Source organism: Cherax quadricarinatus, chromosome 4, assembly GCF_038502225.1.
Source record: "Cherax quadricarinatus isolate ZL_2023a chromosome 4, ASM3850222v1, whole genome shotgun sequence".
Taxonomy (NCBI): Eukaryota; Metazoa; Arthropoda; class Malacostraca; order Decapoda; family Parastacidae; genus Cherax; species Cherax quadricarinatus.
The window spans coordinates 73,581,852-73,607,642 of NC_091295.1; the positions used below are offsets into that span (position 1 = coordinate 73,581,852).

General features: G+C 42.5%; 1 protein-coding gene across 1 annotated transcript in view; it reads left to right on the forward strand.

Annotated features, from left to right (window-relative positions):
• LOC128684480 (trifunctional purine biosynthetic protein adenosine-3-like) overlaps positions 1–25,293 on the forward strand; it is a 63,389-nt gene extending 38,096 nt beyond the window's left edge. The window contains 4 exon segments of the mRNA XM_070097955.1: positions 17,445–17,561; positions 23,601–23,858; positions 24,568–24,683; positions 25,089–25,293. Of these exon segments, the coding sequence (XP_069954056.1) occupies positions 17,445–17,561; positions 23,601–23,858; positions 24,568–24,683; positions 25,089–25,155 (558 nt within the window). The 3' untranslated portion in view covers positions 25,156–25,293.
• Positions 25,294–25,791: the final 498 nt, after the last annotated feature.

Genomic DNA, 25,791 nt, shown 5'->3' on the forward strand with positions numbered 1-25,791 from the left:
AATAAAGGTTACGTACTCTTTGCATGCCACAATCATCTAGGAGGAATGGTCACAGACCGGGCCGTGGGGGCGTTGACCCCCGGAACTCTCCCCAGGTAAACTCTCCAGATATACTGTGATATATATTTATATATCACAGTTAATCTAATATGACATAAACAATTTAAATAACATAGAAACATGATATATACTATAAAATGAGTAAAATATGTCATTATGTAACAGGTGGAGGCAGCCACAACCGCTCCCCCTTTGTTGTGGTAAACACTGCCATCTAGTGACGGCCTTTTGAAGCCATCTATTATTATAATTATTATATGTAGTACATTATTATTATACAGTGGACCCTCGACTAACGCTATTAATCCGTTCCTGAGAGCTCATCGTTAGTCAAAATAATCGTTAGTCAAGTTAATTTTCCCCCATAAGAAATAATGGAAATCAAATTAATCCGTGCAAGACACTCAAAAGTATTGAAAAAAAAAAATTTAACACATGAAATATTAATTTTAATACACACAAACTGAAGAAGACATGCACAGTTACATGACACTTACCTTTATTGAAGATCTGGTGATGATTGATGGGATGGTCTTAGTGTTTAGAAGGGGAATCCCCTTCCATTAGGACTTGAGGTGGCAAGTCCTTTTTTGGGGTTACTTCCCTTTTTCTTTTAATGCCACTAGGACCAGCTTGAGAGTCACTGGACCTCTGTTGCACAACATATCTGCCCATAGAGGCCTGTACCTCCCGTTCCTTTATGACATTCCTAAAGTGTTTCACAACATTGTCAGTGTCACCATTAAACACTTGTTCAGGTTTCAGTCCTTCACTGTCTATGTACTCCTTGAATTCCTGCACATATTTTTCAGCTGCTTTTTGGTCCAAACTGGCAGTCTCACCATGCCTTATCACACTATGTATGCCACTACGATTCTTAAATCTCTCAAACCAACCTTTGCTGGCCTTAAATTCACTCACATCACCACTAGTTGCTGGCATTTTTCTAATTAAATCGTCATGCAACTTCCTAGCCTTTTCACATATGATCGCTTGAGAGATGCTATCTCCTGCTATCTGTTTTTCATTTATCCATACCAATAACAGTCTCTCAACATCTTCTATCACTTGCGATCTCAGTTTCGAAAACATAGTTGCACCTTTGGCAAGAACAGCTTCCTTGATTGCCGTTTTCTTGGCCACAATAGTAGCGATGGTTGATTGGGGTTTTGTGTACAGCCTGGCCAGCTCGGAGACATGCACTCCACTTTCATACTTAGCAATGATCTCTTTCTTCATATCCATAGTAATTCTCACCCTTTTTGCTGTAGGGTTGGCACTAGAAGCTTTCTTGGGGCCCATGGTGACTTATTTTGCAGGTGCAATCACTAAAAAGGCTGTGATAATATGAAATGTTCCGATTGTATGCTTGGAAGCGACCGTGGTGGCTGGCTGGCTTGTAAACACTGGCCAGAAGTGGACGCATCTCAGACGGAACGAATAGTGTTGGTCGAGTTTTTTAGAGCTAATCGAGGCAAAATTTTTGCAATAAAATGTATCGCTAGTCAGATTTATCGTTAATCGATGCCATCGCTGGTCAAGGGTCCACTGTATATGTATTATTATTATACATATATTATTATTATTATTATTATTATTTTTTTTTTTTTTTTGGAACAAGTCGGCTGTCTCCCACCGAGGCAGGGTGACCCAAAAAAAGAAAGAAAATCCCCAAAAAGAAAATACTTTCATCATCATTCAACACTTTCACCACACTCACACATTATCACTGCTTTTGCAGAGGTGCTCAGAATACAACAGTTTAGAAGCATATACGTATAAAGATACACAATATATCCCTCCAAAGCTAGCGATATTAATCTGTTCCTGAAAGCTCATCGTTGGCTGAAATTATCATTAGCTTAAGTAATTTTCCCCCTAAGGAATAATGGAAATCAAATTAATTCGTTCCTGACACCCCAAAGTATGAAAAAAAAAAATTTATCACATGAAATATTAATTTTAATACACACACAAACTGACACTTACCTTTATTGAAGATCTGGTGATGATTGATGGGATGGGAGGAGGGGAGAGTGTGGATGTTGTTAATGTTTAGAAGGGGAATCCCCTTCCATTAGGACTTGAGGTGTCAAGTCCTTTTCCGGGGTTATTTCCCTTCTTCTTTTAACCCTTTCAGGGTCCGTCCCGTAGATCTACGGCTGGTCGGTGAGTGTCCAAACCATAGATCTACGCAAAATTCTAACGCCGTCAAATTTAGCGCGAAAGCGCTCATAGGCCTACATATGAGAGAATGGGTCTGCGCCGTGGGTGTGCGCCGTAAACAAAAAATCTAGGCGCCTGCATAGCATTGTGGGAACGCCGGCTCAGTCACCCTTGTTCACCATGCCTCGTCGCAAGTCAGCTCTCACTCCCCGGAAAATTGGGACTCTCCTCTTCCTGTCTGATAGTTCTGACACTGATGGAAGTGGAAATGAAGATGAATTCTACGGCTTTGATAAGTTAGTGACCGAAAATAATGACCAGGATATCGATAATAGTGCAGAAAACCCTGACGATCCTCGACCTTCTACCTCTGGTGTGGGCACTCGTGACTCACCGTCGGGTGTTCCTAAACGTAAGAGAAAACTAATATTTTCCCGTGGCCTGGCCTCTGACTTCAGTAATGACGATTCTGACGTGGATTGTGATTTTATTGCGCTCGACGATCATTCGAGTAGTGATAGTGAGGAAACATATTCACCAGTGAAGCGTCGGTATGTCCGCCGCCGCATGCGCTCGGGTAGTGTACCCTATGCTGTGCCCAGGGGACGGAGTACATCCCGGAGTACATCCCGGAGTACATCCCGTGGCCCTACACCCGTTTTAGGTAGTGATAGTGAGGATGATGTGGCTACACTTGGCATGGATGGGCCACAGACATCAGTGGATGGTGTTAGTGGGGCTGGTGGTGGTAGTGGCACCGCCATGCGTGACTCGCTGTGCCACACGGGAACCCACGCTGCTGACTCGTCAGTTCAAGGACAAAGCGGAGCGTCACCCACCAGCCCGCCACAACCACCCGTACAACCAGCCTATGATGTCCAGTATCCACCAGCAAACCGTATCTGGGATTGGCAGCAAAATCCCAATTTTGTTCCCAGCCCTCACCACTTTGATGACTCGCAAAGTGGAATTCTACCTACCTGTCCCCTTGGAACCACGGCCAATGAACTGGAATTCTTTGAATTATTCTTTGACCAGCCATTGATGGAAATTATTGTCAGGGAAAGTAATAAGTATTTTCAGTACACCATGGCAAATACGATCTTATCACCACAGTCAAGACTACACAGGTGGAAAGAGACGACTGTTGCAGAAATGTATTTGCTTTTTGCAACAATAATGCTTATGCCTCACGTCTATAAGCATAATATAAAAGCATACTGGTCCACAGATCGGCTAATTTGTACCCCATCCTTCAGTGAAATAATACCAGTGAACAGGTTTATCTTACTGTTACGTATGTTGCACTTCTCTGACAAAACCAGGCCTGACAGAAGTGACAGGTTATACAAGATTAGAAATGTTTTCATGTATCTCAAACAAAAGTTCAGGATATACTTTTATCCATTCAAGAATCTTGTAATTGACGAGTCTTTGATTTTGTTCAAAGGTAGACTGTCATTCAAGCAGTATATACCGAGCAAGAGGAACCGCTTTGGTATAAAATTGTTTGTACTCTGTGATTGTGACAGTGGCCTGGTGTTGGATATTGTTGTATACACGGGTAGTAAAACATTGAAAGATACCAAGATGTTATTGGGTATATCAGGTGACGTAGTGAGAAACATGATGGCACCTTATCTTGGTAAGGGCCATACATTATATACCGATAACTGGTACATAAGCCCATTACTCAGTGATTTCATGTGAGTGAACAAGACAGATGTGTGTGGCACAGTGCGTTCTAATCGTAAACATATGCCCAGGCTCAACGCAGGTGTTCGTGGTGATGACGTGCAGGTGTTTACTGCCAATGACATCATGGCATTACGGTGGCATGACAAACGAGATGTCACATTGTTGACAACCATTCACCGTAATGAAATGCAAGACAGTGGCAAAGTTGATCGAGTGACCAATGAACGTATTCGAAAACCAGTGACAGTGATTGATTATACACAAAACATGCGCTTGGTTGACAAGTGTGACATGCAGATTGGTTTTGTTGACTGTGTTCGTAAGAGTTACAAGTGGTACATGAAACTTTTCTTCCATCTCATGGACATTTCAATGCTGAATGCATATAATATGTACCAAATAAAGACTGGTAACAGACCACCGTATGGTGAATTTTGTTTGTCTGTTGTCAGACAACTCATAATGAAGTACCAGGCAACAACACCTGCAATACAACATGGTCCTCGAATTCATCACAATATACCCAAGCGTTTGAGGAAAGAAGGTGATCATTTCATAATACAGCTTCCTTCAACTCAAAAGAAATTTGCTCAGAAGAGATGCATTGTCTGTGCACAAACAAAACGACGGCAACAAAGACGCAAAGACACTCGGTTTATGTGTGAGGAATGTAAGGTGCCTCTGTGCATGGTGCCTTGTTTCAAGGAGTTCCACAAGCTCCAGCAGTTCTAAAACCATGTCCAGTGATTGTAAATATGTAAATATATGATAGAACATTAGTATTATACAATATTTGTGCATGTTTATTGTAATAAACAACAGTGGTAAACAATAATATGATAATAACTTTAGTGCGGTTATTGTGTTCAATACAGTGAGTATATATATATCAATTATATACAGTATTGGTCTCTCAGGCCCCAAATGTTAGTAGGAATAGAAAAAAATTGGAAAAGAAAAGAAAAAACAACTAAAACAACAAAATAATATAATACGCGTATGTGGAATTCGTCGATGTTGCCGCCACCACATCATTTTCTACAAACTTCTTGGCACTGTATCTCGGTAAGTACTGATCAGATTCTAATTTTTTTTGTTTTATTACCTTCACAAAAATATGCTCTTTAATTCTGTAAGAAAAAATAATTTTTTTTTTTTTTCAAAATTTCTTGGACACTGGTGCGTGACTTCAGATTTTGGCCTTGGACCCTGAAAGCGTTAATGCCACTAGGACCAGCTTGAGAGTCACTGGACCTCTGTCGCACAACATATCTGTCCATAGAGGCCTGTACCTCCCGTTCCTTTATGACTTTCCTAAAGTGGTTCACAACACTGTCAGTGTAATAGTCACCAGCATGGCTTGCAATAGCTGTGTGAGGGTGATTTTCATCAAAAAAGATTTGCACTTCAAGCCACTTTGCACACATTTCCTTAATCTTTGATGTAGGCAACTTCCTCAATTTCTCTATCCCCTCCTCCGGAACAGTTTCCTCAGGTCTGGACTCTTGCTGTTGAAGATGATCTTGCAGCTCATCAGTGGTTAGTTCATCATTGTCCTCCTCCACCAACTCTTCCACATCCTCCCCACTAACCTCCAACCCCAAGGATTTCCCCAATGCCACATTTGATTCCACAACTGGCATAGGCTTCTCAGGGTTAGCCTCAAATCCTTCAAAATCCCTTTTGTCTAAACATTCTGGCCACAGTTTCTTCCTAGCAGAGTTCAAGGTCCTCTTAGTCACTTCCTCCCAAGCCTTACCTATAATGTTTACACAATTGAGGGTGCTAAAGTGATCTCTCCAAATCTCTCTTAGAGTCAATTGAGTTTCTGTGGTCACTACAAAGCACCTTTCATACATAGCTTTTGTGTAGAGTTTTTTGAAGTTTGCAATGACCTGCTGGTCCATGGGCTGCAGGAGAGGAGTGGTATTAGGAGGCAAAAACTTGACCTTAATGAAGCTTGTGTCCCCAGAAAGTCGCTCTGTCATGTCTGAAGGATGACCAGGAGCATTGTCTAATACCAGGAGGCATTTAAGGTCCAATTTATTTTCCAGGAGGTAATTTTTCACAGTGGGGGAAAATGCATGGTGAAACCAGTTATAGAAAAGGTCTCTAGTGACCCATGCCTTACTGTTTGCCCTCCACATCACACACAAATTAGCCTTGAGGACATTGTTTTTCCTGAACACTGGGAGTTTCAGAGTGATACACCAATAAAGGCTTCACTTTGCAATCACCACTAGCATTAGCACACATCAAGAGAGTAAGCCTGTCTTTCATAGGCTTATATCCTGGGAGTGCCTTTTCCTCTTCAGTAATGTAGGTCCTGCTTGGCATTTTCTTCCAAAACACGCCTGTTTTGTCGCAATTAAACACTTGTTCAGGTTTCAGTTCTTCACTGTCTATGTAATCCTTGAATTCCTTCACATATTTTTCAGCTGGTTTTTGGTCCTGAACTGGCAGTCTCACCATGCCTTATCACACTATGTATGCCACTACGATTCTTAAATCTCTCAAACCAACCTTTGCTGGCCTTAAATTCACTCACATCATCACTAGTTGCAGGCATTTTTCTAATTAAATTGTCATGCAACTTCCTAGCCTTTTCACATATGATCGCTTGAGAGATGCTATCTCCTGCTATCTGTTTTTCGTTTATCCACACCAATAACAGTCTCTCAACATCTTCTATCACTTGCGATCTCTTATTCGAAAACAAAGTTGCACCTTTGGCAAGAACAGCTTCCTTGATTGCCGTTCTCTTGGCCACAATAGTAGCGATTGTTGATTGGGGTTTCGTATACAACCTGGCCAGCTCGGAGACACGCACTCCACTTTCATACTTAGCAATTATCTCTTTCTTCATATCCATAGTAATTCTCACCCTTTTTGCTGTAGAGTTGGCACTAGAAGCTTTCTTGGGGCCCATGGTGACTTATTTTGCAGGTACAATCACTAAAAACGCTGTGATAATATGAAATGTTCCGATTGTATGCTTGGATGCGACCGCGGTGGCTGGCTTGTAAACACTGGCACCCACGGGACAAGTGAGGCGGGCTCAGGCCGCATGTGGACGCGTCTCGAACGAATCGTGTTGGGTGAGTTTTTTTAGCGCTAGCCGGGGCAAAATTTTTGAGTTAAAATGTATCGCTAGCCGGATTTAACGTTAGGTGATGCCATCGTTACCTGAGGGTCAACTGTACATTGGTCCCTCGTTTTTCGTAATTAATCCGTTCCTGGAGGTGCTACTATTATTATTATGTTATTGCTGTTCTTACTGCTGAACAGCGGTTTAGTGCCGATGAAGGTAGCGTAGGTAGCAATGATACGGCCGTGGACTAGATTGGCTTTAATCGGGTAGGAGTGAGTACACAACGGGCAGTGTGAGGGAGTGACCGCAAGCCAGTCCGTGGAGGGGGAGCACCTGTGAGTATCACGTCGGTCGGTCGAGGAGTGAGGGAGGGTGGTCTGTGTTTCCCACCGACCTAGGTAGGCCTACAGAGGGCAGCACTGAATGCCGCGAAATATGAACTAGTCAGAGCAGACGGCTAGGCTGTGTGCTCTGACAGTACAGGCTGTCTACATTTGCTCGGCCACGCACCTCGCGTCGTCCCGACGCGACAATACTGGTGGGCCCATAGGTATAAAGGAATTACACTAGCTACCCCAGAGAGGGACTGGCTTTCGCTCACTAGTAAATAAAAAATGGACAAAAAAATGCAACAGGCAAAAAAAAAACTCTCCCATCCAGGGGAAGAGAAAACTGGTTTGCCCGCGCTGTTTCATCGAGTAGAGAGCCCGGAGACGTCAGCACTGGAACTAAAATCTTCTATATACAGGTTGTCCGCAGGGCTGAACATCAGTTGACCACTCGTCTACTAACGTTGTTGCACGCTCACATCTGCAAACAATGACTGACAGTAGCATTTCCTAAGGTGTGACATGTAACTCAGAGGGCAGCACTGCCCTGACCGTAATACAGGCTTTTTTCCTTTAGTTATAAAACACTGGTGCACATACGTACAATAATACTATATCCATGGAATTCATTACACTCTGGGTACCCTTCTAAAAGTATTTACATAATTACATGATGTTGTCCACCCTGACTCTATTATCGACTAGCTATACAATGTGTGTGCATTTATACCCATTTCTGCAAGCAAACAATTAGCATAACTAGCGTAGGAGTCAGACAAGTCAGTAGGTACGTCAGTGTCACAGAAATGTACTGTTGTCCTGGGTCGCAGGCCATAAGTATGGAGCCTTACTGGGCCGTCTTCCGTACCAGTAGTAGTGGGAGAAGGGATAGACGGTTTGTCCCTAACATTAGTCTGATCGTGGTGTTGCAACGCACGCACCTCCAGCTCTGCTTCGGCCTGCATATGGTCCACATACTTCATGTGATCAAGGTGGGCTTCCTTGATAGTTCCCGTAGCAATCTCCCTCACCTCGAACTTATTGCCACGGAGCTGTCGTAGGACACAGTAAGGACCCACAAACTTTGGGACAAGTTTTCGCATACCTGGGGTCTGCACTGGGTTGAGCAACATAACTTTGCAACCTGGTTCCACTTTGCTTTCCTTGGCACGGGCATTGCGCTCAGACGTGAACCTATCAGTAGCTCTCATAAGGTTCTCTCGTACCCGCTGGAAGACAAGCTGCGTTGTCCTCATCTTTACTACACTGGGGTTATCAGTATCGTAAGTAGGTCTAGGTGGAGTAAACAGAATTTCATATGGTAAGCGCTTGTCATAGCCATACAAAGCAAAATGAGGTGTCTCACCGATCGAGCTGTTGAGGGAGGAATTTAATGTACACTGAACATCTGGGATAGCCTCATCCCATGTAGTACAACTTGGGTTAACGGTTACTCTGAGCACCTCCAGGACTTTGCGATTTGTGCGTTCAGCAAGACCATTACTCGCAGGGTGGCGTGGAGCTACTGGCGCTTGGTGAATGTTGAATCTGGAGCAAAGATCCTGCATTATGCCATTTATAAACTCAGACCCATTGTCTGACAGAAGAACACGTGGGCAAGTATGACGAAGAACAACATGCTCACGGAAAGCACTAGCGACCGTTTCAGCGGTTTTATCAGGAATGGGTACTAATTCACTGTACCGCGTCAAGTTATCTACCATTACAAGCAGGTGCCTTGGTGAAATCAGGGAATCTAAGGGTTGGGGCTGATGTTAACTTGTTCTTAAGAATGACAAAAGCTCGTTCCTGATCGCACGTCCACTCAAAAGGGGCATCCTTCTTGAGTAAGTGTGTCAGGGGTGCAGCAATGGTGGAGAAACCTGCGATAAAGGTGCGGTAGAAACCCGCCAGGCCTATGAAGGACCGGACTGCATCCGCCGTCATGGGTCTGGGGAATTTCTGCACGGCCGAGATTTTAGACTCATCCGTCTTTATGCCATTCTGAGTTACTACGTGACCCAGAAATTTTATTTCCTTCCGGAGGAAATGACATTTGGAGAGCTTTACCTTAAGATTTGCCTGAGCTAGCCTGTCCAATACCCTGTCAAGTTTCTCAAGATGTGATGGGACATCTTGCGACATGACTATGAGATCATCCAGGTAGACCATGAGCGTGCCACCTAGGAGGGTACGGAAAATTGTCGTCATCAAACGACTAAACGTGATTGGGCTTCCGCGCAAGCTGAAGGGCATCCTCCTGAACTGGTAATGACCAGTTGGCGTAGAGAAAGCTGTCAACTCTCTGCTCTCATCATCGAGGGGGATCTGCCAGAACCCTTGAAGAAGATCAAGAGTTGAAAAGACCTTATTATCGCCGATGTTCTGCAACAGGTCGTTCAGAACTGCCAATGGAAAACGGTCTGGGATGGTACATGCATTCAGTTTCCTGTAATCGATAACAGGGCGCCAGGTTCCGTCTTTCTTGGGAACCAGAATAAGGGGAGCATTCCACGGGGAAGTGGACTCCTCAATAACTCCATCACGGAGCATCCGTGTAATGAGTTCTTCGGCGAAGACTCTTTGCGCATGTGGCAGGCGATACGCAGGTACATAAATGGGTTTAGTACCTTTGTCAAGTGGAATACGGTGAGAGATCAGTGGGGTCAAACCCATTGACTCGCCATCTAGTGCAACTGCAGAACGTGCACGATTGAGAACCTGGAGAAGTTTTGGGACCTCTTCAGGATAGTCTGTCAAAGCTAGATCATCTTCCTGCACTGGCCGGGTGTTGGAAGAGTCAGCAGCAGACTCGCCTGGGAGAACTGCACTCACAAGGAAGTCAGCTGGGGCTTCACCCTCCACTCTCACCGGGAGAGGGAATCTGACAAGATCGACAAGTGAGGTATTCTTCCGCAGGGGAAATTCTCGACTATGCATGTTGACAACAAGGACTTGCAACTTACCACGTTGCACTGTGTGCAAGGATGGTTCAAGAGAGAGGCCCTTGACTCGGCATGTGTCGTTGTCAACCAGCACATGGTCTCCTTCAAAAGCTCTGCTCACGTACACCGTAACAGGAGTGAGCGAGTTAGCTGACAAAGTGACGTCATACTTTGTACAAGCAGTAACTCTGCTCGCTGATGCCATGACACGAGTCAGACAGTCGCCTGCCGACAGGGATACTGCGGCTTGACAACTGCTGGTCTCTACAACAGCGTCAGAGTTAGAGTGAAGGTTAGACTGGGCGTCCCCAGACTGGGTTTCACTGGTAACTACGCACTGATGGCCAGGAGGTGATGGGCAACGAGCTCTACTACGAGGTCGATCAGGACAAGAGACCGACCCCGGGGAGAATGTGCTATGGAAACCACCGGTTTCCAGCGATTCTAGGCACTGTGCATACTCTGAGACAGAGTAGCACGTAGTGGATCCTAAGCGCACGCCCCAGAAGGGCACATCCACTCCGTTGAATTCCGCTTTCCACTCAGCTGGATCTAAACGGATCCTAAGATCTGCCATGGTTTTGAACCCTATGAGCAGGTCACCATGGAAAACAATACCATCTACGACTAAGAATTTTGCGGACAGCTTGTGACCCTGGACCACAAATTCTAGCGTTGTGCGACCGAACCGTCAGCGGTTTACCTGAGACTCCTCTCAAGGTCTGAATGGCAGACGGCTCTGTCAACATGGCCGCGTGAAGGCCAATGTCTCGGAAAAAAGTGGAGTGGACAATGTTAACCACCGAACCTGTATCTAGGAAAAGCTGAACAGGCTTATTGTGGACAGTGGACTCGATGAGCGGTCCACATGGGTTGTCATACCGAACATGCAGGCATGACAGGCCGACGAGATCCCCGGAGTCACAGCTGCTCGAGGCTCGACACTTGTTGACGAGGCTCGACCTGGAAGGTACAGTACGAGTCTCGGCAACAACGTCAAGACACTCGGTTTCCTCACTGTCGGCAAGCGTATCACTGCCCAGGGCGGCGAATGCATTGCGGACAGGGACGGAATACAGCGACTCCGACAGGGTTACTATGTGTTTCACTGGTTTTGCGGACGCGCCTCTTCCCCCGAACTAGTGGAAGGGCTTCTACGAGCACTGCGCGACGACTGCTTGCTCCACTCAGCTGACAGTATACTTCGCAGCTTGTTACACTCATGGGAGGTATGACTGGAAGTATTGTGGTAAACACAGACTCCCTCGCGAAGCTGAGCATGGGGACGGTGACGGTTACCTTGATACTGAGCATGGGGACGGTTATGGTTACTGGGATACTGAGCATGGGGGCTGTTATGGTTACTTTGCGGGGACTTAGGTTTGTAACACTCCGATCGGTAGTGCCCTCGTTTGCCACAGTTGAAACAAGTCACTACACGCTTAGCGGGTGAGGTTGGGGGTGGTGTCTGCTGGCGACGTTTCGCCCTGGTCCAGGAAGTCGATGACTGCCTTTTTGTATGAGACCGACTGTTGTTACTGTGGTCAATACTTTTACTTAGGCGCGTGTTAGTGGGACTGGGGTTAGAAACTTTGTGGGCTGGCTGTCTGACAGCAGCAGCAAAAGTGACTTCCGGCTGCGACCGCGGGGTCACTGTGGACGGCGCCGGAAGGATGGGTAGGGGATCATCCGCAAAGTGGCAAACCTTGCCTTGCTCGGAAGGCGGCTTGAGCGAGTCGATGGCGTCATATGCACCCAGGACGTCGTGCTGAGGACCGAGTCCTAGCGCATCAATGGCAGCCCAGAGGTTAGGGGCGGCATCCCTCCGCATGATGCCGACAGCCAGCATGGGGATGATGTCTTTAGCAGCAATACGGCCATCACCATCCACCCACTTAGTGGAGTTGATGGCATCAGTAAAGTCCGTGGCGGCTTGCTCGAACCGGCAAACGCAAGCCAGGGGGCTTTCGTGCCGGTATTGACATTCGGCCAAGACGCTGGTAACGATGTCAATGTAATGGCGTTGGCGACTACGCCGAAAATAACGCCTAAATTCCTCCTTAAGTTCATCCCAAGACTGAATCTTACAAACGCGCTTGAGTTGCACAAAGGCACCTATATCACCCTGGGTGAGATCCACTGCTGCAACAGCAGCACGAATGTACTGTGTATCCGTTGGGCTATCAAATAGAGCCTGAACAGTCGCCTCGACTGACTGCAGCCATGGCTCTAAACTATTTGCACAACCGTCAAAAATAAGGGTCAGGTATGGACGATGAGCCGGCCCACTGGTGGTCGAGGCTTGAGCCACAAGTTGACCAACTGTCGCTGGGGCTTCGATGCCCTGCCGCGTGTTCACGCTGGCTGAGGCACCATTGCTGGCACCAGCAGAATCTGGACTAACGGCATGGCCACTGCGTGTCTTAGTCATGACGTCAATTGTTCAAATGCAATTAGGTCACGAAGAGGGTAAACAGGTCAGAGTAAGAAATGGTATGCACTGGCTACAATTCAAAACAGAGTCAAAGAGAACTCAGCACCACAGTACTAGGTAAACTGCTTAGTGATAGAAATAATTTGAGCAAAACAATAAAAAGGGAAATAGTGATACACTCTGAACACAAAATAAGAGATGTATGCAAGTGAATGTACTACAGGGAAGTGCACAAAATGAAGCTAAGGATAGTCAATAATTTCACCAGGAATCTGGCAACAAAATTTATGAAAAGGAGTTGAACTGTAAACACTGGTAGCAAAAAATTGCACAAAATCAAAATAAATCAGGTACTACACAACACTAAACTGTGCTGCAAGCACAGTTTAAAAAGATTGCGGGTGGTAGCAGTTGCAAATTGAAACGCAAAAAAAAAGGGTAATTCACTTGCACAAGGGAAGTTGGCACAGAAAAGATATCAGAGTATGGAATAGTGCCAAAAATCACAGAAAAAAAAATACACTGTATCCAGAATTGCTATATTGCACACAAAATAAAATTAATAAAAATGCAGATTATTAAATTCAAGAATATGGCAAAGGTTTACTGGTGTTAGCAGGGTGTACACTGGCAAAAAGAAAAAATTGCACAATCTCAAGGTCAAAATTAATTAACTTCACAAGGAATTTTGGTAATTAATGGTAAATAAGCAGGTTCCCAAAAATACACTCAATGACTTGGGTATACAAAATAGCAAAATGCAATGCACATAGGTGAATATTCACTGATAAAACATAGAATATATGTAGAGCAAATAAATGGGGAAACAGAAGAAAAGTTTAATGGGCTAGGCACAGATTGTATCACTGCAGGTAGAATAAACTAATACTTAAGTACTTGAAGATTACACTTATTAAAAGGAAAAAACACTAACAAACAAAACAGTGCAAGGGTGTCAACAATCTGTGGCTAACTTGCAGGTGCAACTAACAAAATAACAGCACACAGGAATTACATGAAAACTGTATGTGAGAGGTAAATTGTATAAATGGTTAACACTGAACAATTTAAATCAATAACTGAGGTGCAAGAAGCAGAATAAAATACTGGAATTTAAAATGTAGGAGTGCAAAAATAAATTTACAAAATTTAAGAAGCTGTAGGTAAGTGGCAAACTGTGCACTGATGACACTGAACAATTTACTGAAGTATGGCTTCAGTAACTAACTGTATTGGTGCAGGACAGTTAAACAATGTCACAAAATATTAGGAAATGCTAGGTAAGTCACTGTTTACTTAACTTTGAGTGCAGATGGACGAAGGTACGGGTGCCTGGAACTTTCAGTGATGCTCTAGTAACACTACACGCCTCGTAGCATTTGTATACTGCTATGGGGCTTCAATGTCGTAGAAAAAAATTATCAGAAAGGACTTGGGAAGAACAGGAAGGACCGGGGTAACTCTGTGGAGGTATAAGATATTAGAAGACGTGGATACCCGGCGTGAAACACAGCTGTGTGTTGGTTGTTTACACTGGCAAGCGTGTCTGGGCACGCTGACTGACTGCGGCTTCAGCACACGGAGAACAAAACATTTACTGCACTACTCGAACGTGCTAAAAACAAGCTTAAGTGAAACTTTGAACTGGGACGAGTAAGTTTTACTGTAACAAATCACTGGGGAAAACAGAACTGGTGATGAACTGGGAATAAAACAGCAAGGGAAAGGGAAAAAAAAAAAATTTAAACTGGGCAACACAAAAAAAAACTGCACTGGCTGGAGATACGTAGACGCTGAGTAGTTGTAGACACTATGATGAGTCACGAGCTGCTGTAGACGCTGAACTTTGCTGGCTTAGGGGCTAAGCCAACTGGGTTCCCACGTGGTTAAGCCAGGTAGAACTTCTTGGAGGAACTGGGAAGAACACAACACACATGGACGGCGAGATGGACGTCGTTGCGTAGCAGAGAAGGCTGGTGTGTTTACGCGCTGATTAGGGTATAAACCAACCCCAGAGCTGCCTCGTGGTCACTCGTGGAGCCACACGAAGCCAACACACTAAACGACCTCACCTCTACTTCTTGTAGCTGAGAAGGGCGTAGGGACGCTGTAGGAGGCAGGAGAATGGTGCTGGAGAGTGTTGAAGGGCTGTAGAGAGGGTGATGAGGTGAACACGTGACTGCTAAGGCTGGAGATGACTCCGTGACGCCTATGTCCAGATTTTGTGGGAAAAATCTAGGACGAAGATCTATCTCAGGTCCCGTCAAGACGCTGGGAGTAACAGATAACTCTTTAGGCCAGCAGGTGCGTTGGATGACGACGGATGATGTTGACTGGCATCGACCGATGGTGTTGACCCCTCCACCCTGAACAGGCTCACAATGCCTCTGACTCCGCTGTCACCACTGTTATTGCTGTTCTTACTGCTGAACAGCGGTTTAGTGCCGATGAAGGTAGCGTAGGTAGCAATGATACGGCCGTGGACTAGATTGGCTTTAATCGGGTAGGAGTGAGTACACAACGGGCAGTGTGAGGGAGTGACCGCAAGCCAGTCCGTGGAGGGGGAGCACCTGTGAGTATCACGTCGGTCGGTCGAGGAGTGAGAGAGGGTGGTCTGTGTTTCCCACCGACCTAGGTAGGCCTACAGAGGGCAGCACTGAATGCCACGAAATATGAACTAGTCAGAGCAGACGGCTAGGCTGTGTGCTCTGACAGTACAGGCTGTCTACAATTATACGTATTATTATTATTATTATTATTATTATTATTATTATTATTATTATTATTATTATTATTATTAATTTGTAATTTTTATTCACACAAAAAATATAAGATTTACTGTTATTCCTTATTGCAATAATTGTATAAATAATGTCAACCCATTCACAACTGCATATTGGAAACAGCCAAGCAATGGACCATTTCTCCTAGGTTGAGCTCTATTTCAAGGTACTTTTCATCATGAAAGTAATCAAAATCATATCTATTTCTGTAATATATCTTCCATTCTATCAAATGAGACCAAAAAAAACGAGAATACAACCATAAAAACCATTCAAAATTGCCGCTAAGGGGTGGCTAATTGCTGAGAAGTGAACTCCATTATTTATGCTTAGATTTCTTTCATTTTTGGTGTATGTTAAGAAGCATCTTTCCATCATACATTGCCCAAGTTTCAATAAGAAAGTCCAACAGACAGATGAGATACAATTCCCACGATCAAGAGCAAGAGCCCCTCACCAGTGTCAAGGAACCTGCATTGAGGTCTGCTCGCTTGTGGAAATTTTGCTTGCGTATGGAAGCAAAAAATCGACCCATCGACTGCTCATATTTGGAAAAACTCGCACGTGGACACGCTCACAAGTAGAGGTTCCACTGTATTTTACTTTTAATTGATCATTCTCCACTCTGGTGAATGGTTTTGACACTATATTTATGTTTTAAGACTGTGAAGGCTTACTCAGCCCTCTAACAACTTCAGTCAGTATTACTCAGGCTGGCTCCTCCTCAGGAAAATTAAAGAATAGAAAAAGAAATAATAACAGACAAACATAAACACTTTATTATATAGAAATTATAAAATATAAAACACTTAAATATGAAATATTAATCCTACATTAAAGAAAATGAAAAATGAAAAATATAAATAACTGAGTTCACCGCTAATATATATAGGGGTGTCTGGTGTTGGTGACACTGTGTTGTTGAAATCGTAGCCATTGCTGATGATGGGGGGGGTCGCAGGTGTTGGTTACGACCCACTGGCTAGTTCTTCACAGTATAGCCATGAGTATTATATCCCGATGACAGGAAAGCAGGTTCTTTACTGCTGCAATGATGTGGGGTTACGTCCTGCAATTTCATACAGGTGCACAGGTAATTAAATCCAAAAAGGGGACGTCTCAGGACGTTAGTCCATCTCCATTTGTTCTTCTCATTGATTGACAGGTGACCCTCTCTGTCATCCAAGCTGAAAAGATAGACAGGTTACCCACTGCTTAAATAATCACTCTCGATAAGTACAATACCTAAAAGACGTGGTGATTATTACAACAGTCAACTTAGAGCAAGGCTGAAAAGACTAAGTTTATTATTGGTCAAAAGTGAAGCTTTCAACCAATAAATCCACTAGAATACAAGGCAGGCATGTACTTACAGTAGTGTTGGGAGCTGTGAGTCGAGTGATTTACTGTTTGACCAGAGCCCCACACGTCACCTTTCGGGGGGGGGGGGGGGAGAAGGAGGGGAAGGGATAGCGGGAGCTAGACTGACCCTACCTTAACAAGCAGCCGGCAGTCAAACTATCACTTTCGGGGAGGGGGAGAAAAAGGCGGGAATAGCGGGAGCTTGACTTACCCTACCTTAACAAGTAGCCGGCAATGAAACTATTGTGTACGAATGGTATATAATACCGACAATAAAGATACCCAGATGTTGCACATGTGTCTTACTCTCACAATGAAACTATTGTTAATATATACTCCCTCGCTACTCCTATCTATTGAACTTTTCCCTCACAAAGACTATAGTTTTTTTAAAACTTCTGACTGCAATATTTTCCATATCAAAAACCTTTGTAGGCTTCTACTTGAGATACATGAAAAATTAATCATTTTTTTGGCTAAATGTCAAGGGTTGAGCTATATATGGCATCTGATTGTGCTGAAGTAATATATATGGTGTACAGTATTTATATTTAACAAAAGGTGTTTTAATTACAGGCATTACTAGACCACACTAAGTCAGGATTGAGTGCTGCCAAAATTGTTCTAGTAATCAGCAATGTTCCCGATGTTCAAGGACTCCAACGTGCCAAGGATGCTGGGGTAGCAACCAAGGTGAGGCATACTGATGATAAAAAAGTGAATTAACCCTTTCAGGGTCAGCAGGCCCTCTCCTAAACTTGTTCTCAGGTCAGAAATTTTTCGGAAAAAAAAATTATTTTTTCTTATGAAATGATAGAGAATCTTTTCCCGATCATAATGGCACCAAAAGTATGAAATTTGATGCAAAACTTACGGAATTATGCTCTTGTGAAGTTAGCAGTCTCGACAATGTTGACACATCAGAGATTTCGCCCACTTTGAGCCCTATTTTCGCCCAATTCAATGTACCAGTCGACAAAAATCATAACAATTTCGCTAGAACTTTATTTTTTCTATTGAATGAGCACAAGAAACCACCCATTTACCGATTTCAACTACCCAATAAAGTGGTCAGAAATTGGCAATTATGCCAATTTCACACAAATTTCAAAAGATGGCAATTTCCAAATAGGGCCTAGAATAAACAAGACAGACCTTCCTGGCACTAAAATAACATTTCTTCTGTTCGTTAGTCACATCCCCAGGCCTCTCTTACATTTCTTTTGCTTTCCACTTTGAATTTTTATTCTCACAAAAAATAGAAGATTTACTGTTATGCAGACTACTGCATTAGTGTAGAAATGATATAAATAATATCAGCGCACTTCTTTCTTTCAACACACCGGCCGTATCCCACCGAGGCGGGGTGGCCCAAAAAGAAAAACAAAAGTTCCTCCTTTGACATTTAGTAACATATACAGGAGAAGGGATTACTAGCCCCTTGCTCCCGGTATTTTAGTCCCCTCTTACAACATGCATGACTTACGGAGGAAGAATTCTGTTCCACTTCCCCGTGGAGATAAGAGGAAATAAACAAGAACAAGAACTAGTAAGAAAATAGAAGAAAACCCAGAGGGGTGTGTATATATATGCTTGTACATGTATGTGTAGTGTGACCTAAGTGTAAGTAGAAGTAGCAAGACGTACCTGAAATCTTGCATGTTTATGAGACAGAAAAAGGGACACCAGCAATCCTACCATCATGTAAAACAATTACAGGCTTTTGTTTTACACTCACTTGGCAGGACGGTAGTACCTCCCTGGGTGGTTGCTGTCTACCAACCTACTACCTAGGATCAGCGCACTTGTGAAAGAATATTAGACTCGCCAGTTGACGTGTATTGGACGCGTAGCATGATTTATTTACTTTTGAACTTTGACAAAAATCGAACATTTCTGCTACTTTGAGCTCAATTTCAAAGTACAGTGGTCCCTCGATAATCATACGGCTCGATAGTCGTAATTTTCGAAAATCATAACATTATTTTCGTCAAAACATTGGCTCGCTAATCGTAGTTTGACTCGCGAATAGTCGTTTGTCTGGGACGCGTACTCACGGCTCTGAGCCGTTCCCAGCCAGTGTGCCATTGTTTACCAGTGAGCGACGGTCCCCTCACTTGTTCATACGAAATATTTCATAATATTCCATTCATTTTAGTGCTTGCAACTACTAAATAAGCTATCATGGCTCCAAAGAAAGCTCCTAGTACCAAGCCTTTGGTAAAGAAGGTGAGAAATACGATTGAATTTAAGTAAAACATCATTGAACAATATGAAAGTGGCGTACATGTGGCCGAACTGGCCAGGATGTATAACAAACCCCATACAACCATAGCTTCCATCGTGGCCAAGAAAAACGAAATCAAGTAAGCTGTTGTTGCAAAGGGGGTAAATATGCTGACAAAAATGAGATCACCAGTACTCGAAGATGTTGAGAAGTTATTATTGGTGTGGATAAACGAGAAATAATTAGCAGGAGATAATCTTATGATGTCGATTATTTGTGAAAAGGCTAGGCAGTTGCACGACGATTTGGTAAAGAAATTGCCTGCTTCGAGTACTGATATTTGTGAATTTAAGGCCAGCAATGGTTGGTTTGAGAGATTTAAGAACCGTAGTGGCATACACAGTGTGGTAAGGCATGGTGAGGCTGCCAGTTCGGACAAAATTGCAGCTACAAAATTCGTAAGTGAATTCAAGGAGTACATAGAGGCTGAAGGACTGAAACCTGAACAAGTGTTCAGTTGTGACGAAACAGACCTCTTTTGGAAGAAAATGCCAAAGAGGACCTACATTACTCAGGAGGAAAAGGGACTGCTAGGACACAAGCCTATGAAAGACAGGCTGACACTCATGTTCTGTGCTAATGCTAGTGGGGATTTCAGAGTGAAGCCGTTACTAGTGTACCATTCTGAAAATCCCAGAGTGTTCAGGAAAAACAGTGTTATGAAGAGTAAATTGTGTGTGTTTTGGAAATTAATAGTAAGGCATGGGTCACGAGGGAAATTTTCGTCGAGTGGTTCAATGAAGTGTTTGGCCCTAGTGTGAAGAATTACCTCCTGGAAAAGAAATTGGATCTCAAGTGCCTCCTAGTAATGGACAATGCACCTGCTCATCCTCCAAACTTGGATGACCTAATTTTTAAGGAGTTTGGGTTCATCACGGTAAAGTTCTTGCCCCCGAATACCACTCCTCTCCTCCAGCTCATGGACCAGGTCATTTCAAACTTTAAAAAACTCTACACCAAAGCAATGTTTCAAAGGTGCTTTAATGTGACATCAGACACTCACTTGACCCTAAGAGATTTTTGGAAAGAACACTTCAGTATCCTCCATTGCATAAGCCTTGGGAGGGAGTGACTACCAGGACCTTGAACATCCACAAGAGGGATTTTGAAGGGTTTGTGGCTGAATCCTGATGAGCCTATGTCAGTTGTGAACTCTATTGTGGCATTGGGGAGTTCCATGGGGTTGGATGTGAGTTTGGAGGATGTGGAAGAGTTGGTGGAGGACCACAATGAAGAGCTCACCACTGAGGAGCTGCAAGAGCTTCAGCAGGAAGAGCAACAGATCGCAGCTCAGCATCTTGCTGCAGAGGAGGAGGAAGAGAGATGGAAGAAGTTGCCTTCTTCAGAAATTAAGAAGATTTTTGAAATGTGGGGTAAGATGGAAAGATTTATGGAGAAACATCACCCTGACAAGGCTGTTGCAAACCATATTGGCAACATGTACAGTGACAGTCTTGGCCCATTTCATGGAAGTTTTAAAGAGACGCCAGAAACAGAGCTCTCTGGACAGTTTTTTTGCGAGACAGGACTCCAGTGACTCTCAAGCTGGTCCTAGTGGCATTAAGAAACAGAGAAGAGAAGTAACTCCAGAAAAGCACTTGGTACCTGAGGTGTTGATGGAAGGGGATTCCCCTTCCAAACAGTAACTAATCCAATCTCTCTCCTCCTCCAGTCTTCCATACACTAAGAAGAATCATCAATAAAGGTAAGTGTTATGCTGTTAATGTTTCATTCATCATGTCCCATTGTGTTGTTTATGTACTACATCTATATTTCATGTAAAAATTTTTTTTGTTTTAATACGTCTGGGTGTCAGGAATGGATTAATTGTATTTACATTATTTCTTATGGGGAAAATTGATTCGAAAATCATAAATTTTGATAATAGTCACACTTCCGGGAACGGATTAATTACGAAAAACGAGGGACCACTGTACTTTTCATTCTGAAATCAATCAAAATCATCTCAATTTCTGTAATATGTCTTCCATTCTATAAAATGAGACCAGGAAAACTAGGATACAACCATAAATAGCATATGAAAATACTACACTGCAAATTCGCTGTTTTAAAGCAAAAACACAGTTGGAGTTTTTTTTCTCATTATGCACTGTGTGCTGCAGTATTTTTTTTTATACTGCGCACACTGACCACATAGACCCATTCTTTCATATGTAGGCCTACCAGCTTTCTCTTGCTAGATTTGAAGGCGCTAGAATTTATGCGTACTAGTATGGCACCAACCCTGAAAGAGTTAACTTGAAAATGTGAGATTTACTCATTTTTTTTTTTTCAACAAGTCAGCCATTTCCCACCAAAGCAGGGTGACCCAAAAAGAAAGAAAATCCCCAAAAAGAAAATACTTTCATCATCATTCAACACCGTCACTTCACTCACACATAATCACTGTCTTTGCAGAGGCGCTCAGATACGACAGTTTAGAAGTCCCTCCAAACTGTCAATATCCTAAACCCCTCCTTTAAAGTGCAGGCATTGTACTTCCCATTTCCAGGACTCAAGTCCAGCTAGCCAGTTTCCTTAAATCCCTTCATTAAATATTACCCTGCTCACACTCCAACAGCTTGTCAGGTTTACTAACATTTCTGATAAAAAAAAGATGAAGCAGTCTTCTCTTGTTGTAATATTGTCAGAATCATATGAAAGTTTACTTGTAAATGCAGAGGGGGGGGGGGGGTGACCATACTGAGATATGAGAAAAGAAATACCATCACATCTGTAAATTGTTTCATTTGTACATTTTTATATACAATGGACCCTCGCCTAATGATATTGATCCGTTCCTGAGAGCTCAACGTTAGCCGAAATTATCGTTAGCCGAATTAATTTTGCCCATAAGAGATAATGGAAATCAAATTAATCCATTCCTGACACCCCAAAGTATGAAAATAAACTTTTTACCACATGAAATATAGATTTTTATACACCCATAAAGAAGAAGACATGCACAATTACTACTCTGCTAAATAAAGAATACATGACACTTATCTTTATTGAAGATCTGGTGATGATTGATGGGATGGGAGGAGGGAAGATGGTGGAAGTTGTTATTGTTTGGAAGGGGTATCCCCTTCCATGAGGACTTGAGGTAGCAAGTCCTTTTCCAGGGTTACTTCCCTTCTTCTTTTAATGTCACTAGAACCAGCTTGAGAGTCACTGGACCTCTGTTGCACAACAAATCTTTCCATAGAGCTCTGTACCTTGCATTCCTTTAAGATTTTCCTAAAATGGGCCACAACATTGTCATTGTAATAGTCACTATACATGGCTTGCAATAGCTGTGTTAGGGTGATTTTCATCCATAAAGGTTTGCACTTCAACCCACTATGCACACATTTCCTTAATCTTTGAAGTAGGCACAACGGATTCCACAACTGGCATAGGCTTCTCAGGGTTAGCCCCAAACCCTTCAAAATCTTTCTTAATTTCCATACTAATTCTCACCCTTTTTACCACAGGGTTGGCACTAGAAGCTTTCTTGGGGCCCATGGTGACTTATTTTGCAGTTACAAGCACTAAAAACACTGGAATAAGATGAAATGTACTGAATGTATGCGTAGATGCGGCCGCACTGGCTGGCTTGTAAACATTGGCCACACGTGAACAGGTCCTGGAAGAATCACGTTAGGCTAGTTTTTTATCGTTAGGCGGGGAAAATTTTAACGCTCAAACGCTTCGTTAGGCGGATTTAACATTATGCGATGTGTTCGTTAGGCGAGGGTCCACTGTATATCCATCTTGTCATTATACTTTCTCATATCTTCATTAGATTAATTTGCTCAGATTATTTTAAATAGGATGTGTACTAATGTTTCACTGGTATTATTAAAGAAAGATCTTTAAATATTATTTTTATTTGGTTTTGTTGTTCAAGGTAGTGTGTCTAGTTTAAACAGACATATTTATTAGGTAACAAAAAAAAGGCACAATACCGTGACTGGAACGATGCACAAATAACCCGCGGGTTATTTGTGTATGTTTATTAGATAATCATAGTATAGTGAATAACACACTGGCCTGCTAGTTTTAGCTTTGGCTTGCCATGGGTTCAAACCCCACTTCATTCAGTGAGATGTACCATTTAACGTTTTTCTTTTTTCAACACATCAGCCATCTCCCATCGAGGCAGGTGACCCCCCAAAAAAAAAAAAAAAAAAAAAATTCACCATTAGTCACACTGTCTGTGCAGAGGTACCCAGATATGACAGTTTAGATGTCACTCCAAACAGCCAGTATCCTAAACCCCTTCTATAAAGTGCAGGCACTGTACTTCCCACCTACAGGCCTCAAATCCAGCTAATATTTTATTGCCTTGAAATTAGTTCCAAATCACTTGCTGATTTGCAAATAACTTTATTTACTACATTAAGAAAATTAAATGACTTGTCCAGTTATGACTTTGGTTTTTACCATGGCTAGTTTTCCAGGTAATCCCTCACAAAAACTACAAGAATCGGCAGGAATTTGATGCAGCTCTGACAATGGCATTGAGGGAGGTAGACACAGAACTTATCTGTCTGGCAGGATTTATGAGAATTCTGACTGGCGATTTTGTAAGGACATGGCAGGGACGGCTTCTCAACATCCACCCATCTCTCCTGCCATCATTTAAGGGAATGCATGCACAGAGACAAGCACTAGAAGCTGGAGTGACACTGACTGGCTGCACTGTGCACTTTGTTGCTGTGAGCATCTCTTGGGGGAAAGCATTATTTCTTGAATTGTGTCTAGATGACTAATTTTTGTTACACTGACTATTTCCCACCATGGTAGGGAAACTAAAAAAATTAATGCTGTCATGATATACTGGTAGGTTTTAAAATTACACACTAGCAGTGCTGTTTCACCTAACTGGAAGTTAAATTAGGGACAAGATTTTTAAGTAAATTATCAAATGTTGCTGCAGTCTTTGATGAGAGGAATATAATACAGCTTTTGTTCAGTGTTGATTCTTAGAGGGATCATTGTGTTGTGACTCCTGGTTCTTAGAAAATACAGCATTATTGCTAAAATAAGAAAGGCTTTTAAATATTTGAAATAATTTTGTTTACACTGTAGCAGCTTATTTATTTTTTTGTTCATGTTTTAGTAAACTATGCAACTGATTCAGTATTCCATAACTTAGTCAAAAATTTTCAAAGTTTTCTTTTAATTTTATTCACATATGGTAATTCTCAGAAAATAATATTTGTTAACCCTGTAACTTTCTAGAGACTAATTTCTACATCCTTGATAATTATTATTATTATCAAAACCAAGCTCTAAACCCACTAGGGTCATATAGCGTATCCTTGATAAACTTAAACTTTAAACAATATTTGAGATAAACACACCCATACTTTCCATGATAATAATTTTCATCCTTATTTACTACTACTACTGCTGTCCATTCAGGAAGAGGTTGATGGAGGGGCTATTGTGACCCAGGAGGCAGTGCCCATCTTGCCTGGAGACACAGAAGACATTTTAGTGGAACGCATCAAAACAGCCGAACACAAAGCTTTTCCAAGGTTAGTTATGCTGATGCTTATGTTGGAGTGACTTGTAATACAATAATAATCATTTATATTTGCTTTATAATTATCATTTTCTGTTTCCTTAATGGTTCAGCAAGTAACAGGTGGGGCATAGTTGTAAGTCCATGCTTAGGTAGGTTTTTTTTTTTCTTTTTATCAAACCAGCCCTATATCACCGAGGCAGGGTGACCTAAAAAGAAAAAGAAAAGTTTCTCTTTTTAAATTTAGTAATGTGTACAGGAGAAGGAGTTACTAGCCCCTTGCTCCTGGCATTTTAAGTGCCTCTTATGACATGCATGGCTTACGGAGGAAGAATTCTGCTCCACTTCCCCATGGAGCTTAGGTAGAGGTATTCCCAGGAAAAAACACTGACAGTATTTATTGTTTTTTGTGTTGCAGAGCAATGGAGATGGTAGCCAGAGGCCAGGTTGTTCTCAGAAGTGATGGCTCCTGTACTCGGTTATAGTAGCACTGGCAGTGTTTCCTCAAGAAATGGTAGCAGATCATTTCAGCACTTGTGTCCAATTGACAGATGGATGATTTATATAAATCTTCATTTAAGTTGTTTTGGACAGGTGATTTCAAATTGCTCAACACATTGTCGTGGCTTCCATGCTTTAAAATTTCTTTAATAGGTTCCGTAGTTTACACAGCTTGAATCTTAAAGAATATAAGGGTACAATACTGTGACTGGAACAATATATATAAATAACCCGTACATAGCAGAATGAAACTTACGACAACGTTTCAATCTGACTTGTATCAAGTTGGACCAAAATGTCTCCAAATGTTTCATTCTCTTGTGTACAGGTTATTTATACAGTAGTACGTATATTGAAACTTGCCAAACAATTCATACACTTATGTTTTATTAATCACTAAATATATGTTTTTTTGTATAGTACTGTTATAATCTGAGGAGATTAATATTGTGGTCCTTGGTGAAGAGCATTCGATCCAACATTTATTTTTGATTTACCCATGACATCATATTATTTGTGATTTGCAATAAATCAAATGTAAGTTTTGCTTATGTCTTCTTTCTTTCAATGCACCAGCCATATCCCACTGAGGTGGGGTGACCCAAAAGAAAAAACAAAAG